At 47.6% G+C, this 12,777-nt stretch overlaps 1 protein-coding gene across 1 annotated transcript in view; it reads right to left on the reverse strand.

Annotated features, from left to right (window-relative positions):
- Nucleotides 1–12,347, reverse strand: part of MMP14 (matrix metallopeptidase 14) — a 28,948-nt gene extending 16,601 nt beyond the window's left edge. Inside the window, exons 1-3 of the mRNA XM_081968886.1 lie at nucleotides 12,179–12,347; nucleotides 2,245–2,367; nucleotides 301–608 (exon numbers count right to left, since the gene is read on the reverse strand). Of these exons, the coding sequence (XP_081825012.1) occupies nucleotides 301–608; nucleotides 2,245–2,367; nucleotides 12,179–12,234 (487 nt within the window). The 5' untranslated portion in view covers nucleotides 12,235–12,347. The remainder of the gene's footprint in view (nucleotides 1–300; nucleotides 609–2,244; nucleotides 2,368–12,178) is intronic.
- Between the last annotated feature and the right edge of the window lie 430 nt (nucleotides 12,348–12,777).

Here is a 12,777-nt window from a genome sequence, read left to right on the forward strand (position 1 = left end):
ACAGGAAGAACAGATGGAGCCTCTTCTACGATCATCCCCCAGTTCTGACCCCAAAGAGTTCTCACCACAGGGTAGGCCGAAGTGGAACCAAGAACTCAATCGAGGAAGTCTAGAGAAGTGGAAAAGAGAAGTAACGTTCTGCTGGGTCCCGAGTGAGTGAGTAGCGCAGATGGGATTAACCACGGATGGATCACCATCTGTGAGTCACTTGCACAATCTGTCTGGCTTCCCGGTTCCTCCCAGGGTCACCGTCTCCATCCCCTCCTCCATCAAAGTTGTCCCATAATCCCAGAGCCTCACCGCTGAGGTCATCGTTGCGAGAGGTCCAGGGCTCGGCCGCGTCAAAGTGAGTGTCGCCACCGATGTGGGGCCCTGGGAAGTAGGCGTGGGCCAAGAAGCCGCCTTCGCCGTCAAACGGGGTGCTATCCCCATGGAAGCCGTCGGCGAAGAAGATCATGATGTCCGCCTGAGATTCGCGGCCCTCCCGCACGGACGAGTAAGGCACCTCGCGGAAACGCAGCGGCGTCACCGATTGCCACACGCGGAAGGCCCGTCGGATCGCGGCAAAGGTGGCCTGTTCGCCAACCTTGGGGGTGTAGTTCTGAATGCTACAACAGAGGCAAAAAAATATATGAGGTTCTAGAGTCTTGCAGTCCTACATTTCTAACCAGGATCTACAAACTGGATTTGCTTCCCGCAAGCAACACCGTTTTGTTTCCTTAATGGAAAGACAATTTGTCTACCGTCAAGACCAGAGGTGTGGGTTTCACATAATTTTACCACCAGTTCGCCGTGCACCGAAACTGTGAGCGCCCGTGCAAGCTCCAGGAGTGCGTGCGGCTCCCGCGGATGCGCTTTGCTTGCGCACGCTGCTTGCGCGCAGAAATACGCGAATACCGGTTCATACTGAATGTTATCTAGGTGTCTCGCGAATTCGGCTGCCAGAATTGTCAACTCGCGCCCCATAAATTCATAGAAAGAAAGGGGTTTTAGAGATCCTCTAGTCTTAACCCCCTGCTCAAGGCAGAAACCCATGCTTCTGAGGTTGTGGCTGTACCACAGCCGAAGGACTTTAGGTTAGCAAACTGCTGTGATGGGTTGGATAGCTTAACCCACTCACTTTTCTCTCCCGACTCCAATTTTTTTACTTCTCCCCATGTTAAATCAAGGCCTCCCTCTACTCTCGGCTTTATTCTCCATCTTATTTGGATACTTTTGACTGTGGCTTTTGACATCATCAGAAGTTAATGAGGAAGATACAGGCAATCTTTCAGGGAATCTGAGAATCTGGACTTTTAACAGTAAGATCTAGTGCGTTGTTTTACTTTAAGATGGGTGGAGTTCACTTCCCAGAATTCCCCAGTCTGGAAGTCCAACCTCGGCAACTTTAAGATGGGTGGACTTCAACCCCCAGAATTCCCCAGACAGGAAGTCCAACCTCGGCAACTTTAAGATGGGTGGACTACAACTCCCAGAACTCCCCAGCCTGGAAGTCCAACCTCGGCAACTTTAAGATGGGTGAACTTCCACTCCCAGAATTCCCTAGCCAGGAAGTCCAACCTCGGCAACTTTAAGATGGGTGAACTTCCACTCCCAGAATTCCCCAGCCAGGAAGTCCAACCTCGTCAACTTTAAGATGGATGAACTTCCACTCCCAGAATTCCCTAGCCAGGAAGTCCAACCTCAGCAACTTTAAGATGGGTGAACTTCCACTCCCAGAATTCCCTAGCCAGGAAGTCCAACCTCGGCAACTTTAAGATGGGAGGACTTCCACTCCCAGAATTCCCCAGCCAGGAAGTCCCACCTCGGCAACTTTAAGATGGGTGGACTTCAACCCCCAGAATTTCCCAGACAGGAAGTCCAACCTCGGCAACTTTAAGATGGGTGGACTTCAACCCCCAGAATTCCCCAGCCAGGAAGTCCAACCTAGACAACTTTAAGATGGGTGGACTTCAACTCCTAGAATTCCCCAGCTAGCCTTGCTGGCTGGGGAATTTTGGGAGTGGAAGTCCACCCATCTCAAAGTCACCAAGGTTGAGAAACACTGATTGTTTTCTTTTGTGAGGCTTCTAGTCCTCATGTTTGTGCCAAAAGGTCACTCTGGTATATGGAACAGGAAGGATCTAAAGTTTGCGGAGCGACAAGATTTCAATTAACTCGCGTTCCCCTCCCTGTTTTCTAACTTCTGTCTTTCCTGGCCCTTTATGCAGAATTTAATAAACATGACAACAGCTTGTGTCTTACCAGAAACTAAGATCCATTTGCTGCCACTTGAAACCTTGGATTGCGTAGCGCCTGCGCCTCACGTTGGCTTTAATTTCCGCTCCAAATTTATCCGGGACGCCACAACGAGGCCTCTTCATAGCTCTAGAAGGAGACATGCCCAGAAAATTAGAAATTTGCAGGGAGTGGATTCCTGGTTCCCAAAAAGTTCCTTCGCCCCCTTCTAGTCTCATCTTAGGCACTAGAACCAGCTGGCTGATTTGGGGCCAATCACCAGGAGACAGTGAGTTCTAGTCTCATCTTAGCCATGAATACGGTCTGGGTGACTTTGGGCCAATCACCAGGAGACCGTGAGTTCTAGTCTCATCTTAGCCATGAATACCGTCTGGGTGACTTTGGGCCAATCACCAGGAGACCCTGAGTTCTAGTCTCATCTTAGCCATGAATACTGTCTGAATGACTTTGGGCCAATCACCAGGAGACAGTGAGTTCTAGTCTCATCTTAGCCATGAATACTGTCTGAATGACTTTGGGCCAATCACCAGGAGACAGTGAGTTCTAGCCTCATCTTAGCCATGAATACTGTCTCAATGACTTTGGGCCAATCACCAGGAGACCCTGAGTTCTAGTCTCATCTTAGCCATGAATACTGTCTGAATGACTTTGGGCCAATCACCAGGAGACAGTGAGTTCTAGTCTCATCTTAGCCATGAATACCGTCTGAATGACTTTGGGCCAATCACCAGGAGACAGTGAGTTCTAGCCTCATCTTAGCCATGAATACTGTCTCAATGACTTTGGGCCAATCACCAGGAGACAGTGAGTTCTAGTCTTATCTTAGCCATGAATACTGTTTGGGTGACTTTGGGCCAATCACCAGGAGACAGTGAGTTCTAGTCTTATCTTAGCCATGAATACTGTCAGGGTGACTTTGGGCCAATTACCAGGAGACAGTGAGTTATAGTCTCATCTCAGCCATGAATACTGTCTGGGTGACTTTGGGCCAGTTACCAGGAGACAGTGAGTTCTAGTCTCAACTGAGAGACAAACACTGTCTGAATGACTTTGGGCCAATCACCAGGAGACAGTGAGTTCTAGTCTTATCTTAGCCATGAATACCATCTGGGTGACTTTGGGCCAATCACCAGGAGACAGTGAGTTCTAGTCTCATCTTAGCCATGAATACTGTCAGGGTGATTTTGGGCCAATCACCAGGAGACAGTGAGCTATAGTCTCATCTCAGCCATGAATACTGTCTGGGTGACTTTGGGCCAGTTACCAGGAGACAGTGAGTTCTAGTCTCAACTGAGAGACAAACACTGCCTGGGTGACTTTGGGCCAATCACCAGGAGACCGTGAGTTCTAGTCTCATCTTAGCCATGAATACAGTCTGGGTGACTTTGGGCCAATCACCAGGAGAAAGAAAGAAAGAGGGAAGGTGGGAAGAGAAAGAAAAAGTAAGAAAGAAACAGAAAAGAGGGAGAGAAGAAAGAAAGAGAAAGAAAGAAAGAAAGAAAGAAAGAAAGAAAGAAAGAAAGAAAGAAAGAAAGAGGGATGGAAGAGAAAGAAAGAAGGAAGGAAAGAAAGAAAGTGGGAGGGAGAAAAAAGAAAGAAAGAAGAAAGAAAGAAAGAAAGAAAGAAAGAAAGAAAGAAAGAAAGAGGGATGGAAGAGAAAGAAAGAAGGAAGGAAAGAAAGAAAGTGGGAGGGAGAAAAAAGAAAGAAAGAAGAAAGAAAGAAAGAAAGAAAGAAAGAAAGAAAGAAAGAAAGAAAGAAAGAAAGAAAGAAAGAAAGAATTGCTTCCATATTGTTCCCAAGAAAATTGCATAGCTTTTCTTCAGGAACTCAGAGCAATGGAAAAAAATGCCTAATTTATCCTGGATAAATTCCATTGATCGTATACCACCCTCTCCAAATTTTCTTGGTCTTGTTTCCACATCTGCTAATTCCAATGTCAGGTTTGGCCATTCTCTGACCCTGGAATATTTTCTCGCCCTGAAATGCCAGAAACTGTCAACGTAGCGGAGTCTCTATTCTCCTCTGCACTCTTTCGTCTGGGGGTTGCGTCTATTTCTCAATTGCGAAACCTGCAAGGGATCGACAGCATTCCTTCCTCCGAAAAGTGCCATGGACGCAAATAGAACCACAAATAAATAATGCCCTAACCGATTTCTAAACAGACACACAAACCACAGAGTAAAGTCCCGAATGAAGCTTTCCCAAACTACTAGGTATAAATCTACATATAAACCTGTAGTTTGATCCTGACTGGCTCAAGGTTGACTCAGCCTTCCATCCTTCCTCCCGAGTTCGGTAAAATGAGGACCCAGATTATTGGGGACAAGAGGCTGACTGTAAACCGCTTAGAGTGAGTTGTAAAGCAGTATATAACTCTTAAGTGCTATTGTTATCCTATCTACACACTGCCGACTGTTAGCAGTTCGATCCTGACCAGCTCAAGGATGACTCAGCCTTCCATCCTTCCTCCCGAGTTCGGTAAAATGAGGACCCAGATTATTGGGGACAAGAGGCTGACTGTAAACCGCTTAGAGTGGGTTGTAAAGCAGTATATAACTCTTAAGTGCTATTGTTATCCTATCTGCACACTGCCGACTGTTAGCAGTTCGATCCTGACCGGCTCAAGGATGACTCAGCCTTCCATCCTTCCTCCCGAGTTCGGTAAAATGAGGACCCAGATTATTGGGGACAAGAGGCTGACTGTAAACCACTTAGAGTGGGTTGTAAAGCAGTATATAACTCTTAAGTGCTATTGTTATCCTATCTGCACACTGCCGACTGTTAGCAGTTCGATCCTGACCGGCTCAAGGATGACTCAGCCTTCCATCCTTCCTCCCGAGTTCGGTAAAATGAGGACCCAGATTATTGGGGACAAGAGGCTGACTGTAAACCGCTTAGAGTGGGTTGTAAAGCAGTATATAACTCTTAAGTGCTATTGTTATCCTATCTGCACACTGCCGACTGTTAGCAGTTCGATCCTGACCGGCTCAAGGATGACTCAGCCTTCCATCCTTCCTCCCGAGTTCGGTAAAATGAGAACCCAGATTATTGGGGACAAGAGGCTGACTGTAAACCGCTTAGAGTGGGTTGTAAAGCAGTATATAACTCTTAAGTGCTATTGTTATGCTATCTGCACACTGCCGACTGTTAGCAGTTCGATCCTGACCGGCTCAAGGATGACTCAGCCTTCCATCCTTCCTCCTGAGTTCGGTAAAATGAGAACCCAGATTATTGGGGACAAGAGGCTGACTGTAAACCGCTTAGAGTGGGTTGTAAAGCAGTATATAACTCTTAAGTGCTATTGTTATCCTATCTGCACACTGCCGACTGTTAGCAGTTCGATCCTGACCGGCTCAAGGATGACTCAGCCTTCCATCCTTCCTCCCGAGTTCGGTAAAATGAGGACCCAGATTATTGGGGACAAGAGGCTGACTGTAAACCGCTTAGAGTGGGTTGTAAAGCAGTATATAACTCTTAAGTGCTATTGTTATCCTATCTGCACACTGCCGACTGTTAGCAGTTCGATCCTGACCGGCTCAAGGATGACTCAGCCTTCCGTCCTTCCTCCCGAGTTCGGTAAAATGAGGACCCAGATTATTGGGGACAAGAGGCTGACTGTAAACCGCTTAGAGTGGGTTGTAAAGCAGTATATAACTCTTAAGTGCTATTGTTATCCTATCTACACACTGCCGACTGTTAGCAGTTCGATCCTGACCGGCTCAAGGTTGACTCAGCCTTCCATCCTTCCTCCCGAGTTCGGTAAAATGAGAACCCAGATTATTGGGGACAAGAGGCTGACTGTAAACCGCTTAGAGTGGGTTGTAAAGCAGTATATAACTCTTAAGTGCTATGTTTTTCTATTCACTCATTGCCAACTGTCAGCAGTTCGATCCTGACCGGCTCAAGGATGACTCAGCCTTCCATCCTTCCAGGTGGTTAAAATGAGACCCAGATTGTTGGGGGCAAGAGGCTGACTGTAAACCGCTTAGAGAGGGCTGTAAAGCAGTATATAAGTCTTAAGTGCTGTTGCTATTCTATCCTATCCACTCACTGATGACTGTTAGCAGTTCGATCCTGACTGGATGACTTAGCCTTCCATCCTTCTGAGGTCGGTAAAATGAGGACCCAGATTGTTGGGGGCAAGAGGCTGACTGTAAACCTCTTAGAGTGGGCTGTAAAACAGTATATAACTCTTAAGTGTTATTGTTATCCTATCCACTCACTGCCGATTGTTAGCAGTTCGATCCTGACCGGCTCAAGGATGACTCAGCCTTCCATCCTTCCTTAAATAGACAAATAGCAAAATGGAGATAGATCGATGATGGGTGAGTGGGTGGGAGAGGAGGGAGTAGCAAATTGGAAGTAGATAGATAGCAAGATAGAGATAAATAAGCAAAATGGAGATTAGAGAGACAGACAGCAAAATGAAGGTAGCCAGAAACAGAGACTGACAGAGATAGACAGATAGCAAAATGGAGAGCGATAGATGGGCAGATGGTTGACAGATAGGTGGGTGGGTGGGTGGATAGGATACGATAGGATAGGAATAGGAGAGGGGGAGAGAAATAAAGAGAGAGAGTGAGAAAGAGGAAAAGAAGGAAGGAAGGAAAGAAAGATACAAAGAGATAGCAAAATAGAGAGACATAAATAAGCAAACTGGAAAAAGAGAGAGAGAGAGAGAGAAAGAAACAAAGATAGTAGACAGAGATAGAGAAATGGAGATAGACAGCAAAATGGGGAGAGGGAGAGAGAGAGAGAAAGAAAGAAATATAAATGATAGATGATAGATAGATAGATAGATAGACAGATAGATAGATAGATACATAGATAGATAGATAGATGCTAGATAGATAGATAGATAGATAGATAGATAGATAGATAGATAGATATATGATAGATAGATAGATAGATGATAGATAGATAGATAGATAGATAGATGATAGATAGATAGATAGATAGATAGATAGATGATAGATAGATAATAGATAGATAGATAGATAGATAGATAGATAGATAGATAGATGATAGATAGATAGATAGATAGATAGATAGATGATAGATAGATAGATAGATAGATAGATAGATAGATAGATAGATAATAGATAGATAGATGATAGATAGATAGATGATAGATAGATAGATAGATAGATAGATGATAGATAGATAGATAGATAGATAGATAGATAGATAGATAGATAGATAGATAGATAATAGATAGATAGATGATAGATAGATAGATGATAGATAGATAGATGATAGATAGATAGATAGATAGATAGATAGATAGATAGATAGATAGATAGATAGATAGATAGATAGAAAGAAACAATAGCAAAATAGACAGATAAGCAAACTGGAAAGAGAGAGAGAAAGAACCAAAGATGATAGACAGAGAGATAGACAAACTGAGACAGACAGACAGCAAAATGGTAGGAGACAGAAAGAGAGAGAGAGAGGGAGAGAGAGAGAGAGAAAATGGAGAAAATGGAGAAAATGGAGATACAGATTAGACAGACAGACAAACAGCCATACGGGATAAGACCTAACCCATAATTTCTTCACCTTGGCAAGTTAACTTGTCTGGGAGTTAAAGCCCAGATCTCTCTAAATTGCTAACCCTGAGAAACATCCGAAGAATTCTGTGCGATCCCAAACTTTGCATCCAACAGTTTAAAGATAAATAAAATAAACCACTTTCATCCTCATCCCGGATAGTTCTTTTGCAGGCCGATTAAACAAAATGGCCACCGCGCCGACTGAATAATTTTTACCGAGGTTCAGCGACGGTCGCCCCTTCTGCCCGCTCACCCTCCCCTGCCCCCCCAACGGCTTTGACTAATCCCAAGCCGTCGTCCCCTGTCTGAATCTGCTCCCAGCTTTCTTTCCAATTCCCCCTCTTCTTTGCCAGGTTCTTGTGGTGGGGCGTCCCACTGGTCAACTCCAACCTCACCAGACGCTCGGCGCTTTGTAGGCTGGCCAAGGGCCACCCCAACACAGGATGCCCGGCAGCCACGCTGCCCACTCGCCAAGGCTGGGACTTCACATCTGGTTCCCCTCCCTCGGACACACAACCACAGGCTTGTCCTTCCTTCCCAACCCCCCAGTGACATCATCCGAGGCGGTTTTGTAAGGTCTTCTGCTGACTGCCAAGCTTGTGGGAAGCCTTGGAGAACATCTTCATGAAACAAAAATCAAAGACGAGTTCTGGGTTTCGTGCCCCCTTTTTCCACCCAGGGTATTTCTCTCGATCGGATCGAAGCAGGGAGTGGGTTGCTCCTGGCATTTACCGCCGTTGCGGTGCGGGCAAAAATTTTGCCCGCGCACTCTCTTCCCTCGCGCAAAAAGGTGCGATTGCGGTGTTTCTGAGCATGCGCAGAACCGGAAATCAAGATGGCGGCCCCGTAAGAGAATCGTTTCGGGGGCGTGGGAGGCCCGGGTCGCTGCCGATTCCAGTGACTTGGGCCGCCAAACCACGACCGGTTCGACTGAACCGGTCCGAACCGGTAGGATCGAAGACACGAAGGATAAGCTTGCGTTCCGATTCACGCTTCGTTCCAAACCAGCATCCTAGCTTTTACAAGAGGTTCCCTATCTTAACTCACGCTTGAGGAGCCCTTGGTGCTCTCTCTGAGCTTGGGTGTTTTCTTGCAGATGTCTCATGACCCAACTAGGGAAGAGCATCAGTGTTAGAAGAGAGTGGAGTTTGGGGAGTGGAAGAGGAGGAGGACTGATGGATCCTTGTATTCGGACCGAGGCTTCCCGAGAGCAGGAAGAAAACTCCTGGTCCCGACAAAAACCCCTTTTATTCATTGGCTGTGAATTCTGCTCATTCACACCCAGCAAAGTCTTTCAAAGGAGGATTTACGGTCACAGACCTTATCTGGCTTGGAGAGCTGCCAGGCCGATACCTGCAAAACTTGGCAAGGAGTCTCCAAACCAATTACACGAACTAACTGTCTCCTGCAAACTCCACTCCCCTGGCGCTCCTCTTTTATTTCCTCTGGGAGGGGCCGTTCATCGTCCACCTGTGGCCTTACTCCCAAGTCGACCCCTGTTCCTTAGCTGTTCCCTTCGTCTGGCCACTCGGCGCATGCGCACACTGGGAACAGGCTCCGGCTGTTCGTCTGCCTCACTGATGTCGGTGCTAGAAGAGAGCGGGGTTGGCGAAGTGGAGGAGGAGGAGGAAGAGGAGGAGAAGGACTAATGCATCCTTGGTGTTCTCTGAGCTTGCTGGTTTTATCACAGATATTTCATGACCCCACTACGTAACATCATCAATGCTAGGGAACGAAACTAAATAACGTCATCAAGAGCACTGATGAGGTTACCTTGTTTGGGTCATGGAATGTCTGCGAGAAAAGCACCAAAGATCCCACAGTTCTCCTCCTCCTCCTGCCCCGCCATCACCACCACCACTACCTCCTACTTCTCCTCCCGTCTAGCACTGATGGCGTTCCCTATTTGGGTCATGAAATGTCTGCAAGAAAGCACCCACGCTCGGAGAGCTCCAACAGTTTTCTTCTTCCCGTCTCCACCTCTCTCCCCTTCCTTCCCCCTTTTTTCTCCTCTTCCTCCCTCTGCTTCCCTCCACAAAGCCCACTCCCTTCTAGCACTGATAATGTTCCCTAGTTGGGTCATGAAATGTCTGCAAGAAAACAAACATGCTTAGGGAGTACCAAGGACCTCCCACTCCTCCTCTTCCTCTCCTCCTCCTCCTCTTCCTCTCCTTCCTCCTTCTCTTCTTCCCCTTTTCTCCCTCCTTCTCCTCCTCTTCTTCTTCCTCCTCCTTTCTTCCCCTCTTTCTTCTCTTCTTCCTCCTCCTCCTCCCCTTCTAACACTGATGATGTTCCCTAGTTGGGTCATGAAATGTCTGCAAGGAAACAACCTCAGGGAGCACCAAGGACACTTCTTCTCCTTCCTCCTCCTCCTCTTCCTCTCCTTCTCTTCCTCTTCCTCCTCCTTTCTTCTTCCTCCTCCTCCACTTCCTCTCCCTCCTTCTCTTCCTCTTCCTCCTCCTCCTCTTCCTCTCCTTTCTCCTTCTTCCCCTTTTCTCCCTCCTTCTCCTCCTCTTCCTCTTCCTCCTCCTTTCTTCCTCCTCCTCCTCTTCCTCTCCTTCCTCCTTCTCTTCCTCTTCCTCCTCCTTTCTTCTTCCTCCTCCTCCTCTTCCTCTCCTTCCTCCTCCTCTTCCTCCTCCTTTCTTCCTCCTCCTCCTCCACTTCCTCTCCCTACTTCTCTTCCTCTTCCTCCTCCTCCTCTTCCTCTCCTTCCTCCTTCTTCCCCTTTTTTCCCTCCTTCTCCTCCTCTTCCTCTTCCTCCTCCTTTCTTCCTCCTCCTCCTCTTCCTCTCCTTCCTCCTTCTCTTCCTCTTCCTCCTCCTTTCTTCTTCCTCCTCCTCCTCCTCTTCCTCTCCTTCCTCCTCCTCCTCCTCCTCCTCCTTTCTTCCTCCTCCTCCTCCACTTCCTCCTCCTCTTCTTCTTTCCCCTTTCTTCCCCTTCCTCTTCTCTTCTTCCTTCTCCTTCCCTTCTAGCACAGATGATGTTACCTAGTTAGGTCATGAAACGTCTGCGAGAAAATCTCCAAGCTCAGAGAGCACCAAGGACCCCACAGGCCTCCTCCTTCCTTCCCCCTCCTCTTCCTTCCCCTTCATTCTCCTCCTCTCTCTCCTTCTAGCACAGATGATATTCCCTAGTTGGGTCACGAAACGTCTGCAAAAAAACCCTACGAAGCTCAGAGAGCAGCAAGGACCCCTCCTTTCAACCCCAAGCTACAAAGAATTCTCCTTTATTGGCAACTCACTCTTGATCACCTGACTTAAAAGTCGGTGCCATTAGTTGTCAGTTCCAAAGTTGGGGGCACCCATTTCCCGAAAGATACTTTCCTCTCTATATTCAACACACACAAAAATAATTTGCCTTCAGGAACCGTGGTGGTGCAGTGGTTAGAATGCAATATTGCAGATATTATTGCAGGCTACTTCCGCCGGCTGCCAGCTGCCAACAGTTCAATTCTGACCGGCTCAACCTTCCATCCTTCCGAGGTCAGAAAAATGAGGACCCAGATTGTTGGGGGCAGTATGCTGAGTCTATAAACCATTTAAGAAAGCACTGTAAAGCGGCATATACTGTAAGCCTAAGGGCTATTGCAGGCTAACTCTGCCTACCGCCAGCAGTTCGATCCTGGCCAGCTCAAGTTTGACTCAACCTTCTGAGGTTAGTAAAACGAGGACTCAGGATTGTTGGGGGCAAGATGCTGACTCTATAAACCGCTTAAGAGAGGGCTGTAAAGCACTGTAAAGCAGTATATAAGTGTAAGGGCTTTTGCAATTGCAGGCTAACTCTGCTTACTGCCAGCAGTTCGATCCTGGCCAGCTCAAGTTTGACTCAACCTTCCGAGATTAGTAAAACGAGGACTCAGGATTGTTGGGGGCAAGATGCTGACTCTATAAACTGCTTAGAGAGGGCTGTAAATCCCGGTAAAGCGGTATATAAGTCTAAGGGCTATCGCAATTGCAGGCTAACTCTGCCTACTGCCCACAGTTCGATCCTGGCCAGCTCAAGTTTGACGCAACCTCCCGAGATTAGTAAAACGAGGACTCAGGATTGTTGGAGGCAAGATGCTGACTCTATAAACCGCTTAAGAGAGGGCTGTAAAGCACTGTAAAGCGGTATATAAGTCTGAGGGCTAGTCAGTAAAGAGAAGGAGCAATGATCCTGATTTTTGGTCAAGGCCTACAGCTGCGCCTTACAAAATCATGCAATTTTGGGGGGGGGGGGTGTTTCCAGCACCCCTTGGCAAGCGATCCATCAACAATATCCCAATTCATCATGGGTTTCTCCCCCCCCCTCCCGGGAGTTCAAAAAGTAAATGTTTGTAAGGAGAGAGAAGACGGTGAAAGGTGAATGACTCAGGAGAGCCGCAGGAGAAAAGCAAAGCCACTCACTTCATAGTCTCGCCGTCGGCTGTGCCCGTCACTCGAAGTCCGTAGAAACGCTGCATGGCAGCGATGGCGGCCGACACCGACTGGGGAGAACGCTGGGTGTGGGTGCGAAGGTTGCCCGGGGGCAGATACCCATATTGTTGCAGCCAGGCCTGGTGGGAAAATCAAAAGCGGGAGCATGAAAAAAAAAATCGAAACTCAAAGCCAACCGAGGAGTCGATTCAAGGATATAAAATTGGAACGTCAATTATACCATCTATTCCATGTATTAAATGCTCTGTTTCTTCTCCATCCCTTAATTCCATTGTTAATGTATCCATTTCTGCGCATTCTTATCGCAGCGATGGCGAACCTTTTTTGGCTTGCGTGCCATAAATGGGGGGAGCGCAGGGGGGGGGTCGTGTGCAGGCGTGCCGCACCCATAATGCAATGTGCGAAACCCCCAGTGCACATGCGTGCACTACAGGCGCGACCCCCCCCCCATTTTTGCATGCTTTTTTCGCCCTCTCCCAGGCTCCAGAGACTTTATAGGAGCCTGGGGAGGGTGAAAACAACCTCCCCCGCCCCCCCGGAAGCCCTCCGGAGGCTTCAGGGACCTTCAG

The sequence above is a fragment of the Natrix helvetica genome, assembly GCF_964273705.1.
Source record: "Natrix helvetica genome assembly, chromosome: W".
Lineage (NCBI taxonomy): Eukaryota > Metazoa > Chordata > Lepidosauria > Squamata > Natricidae > Natrix > Natrix helvetica.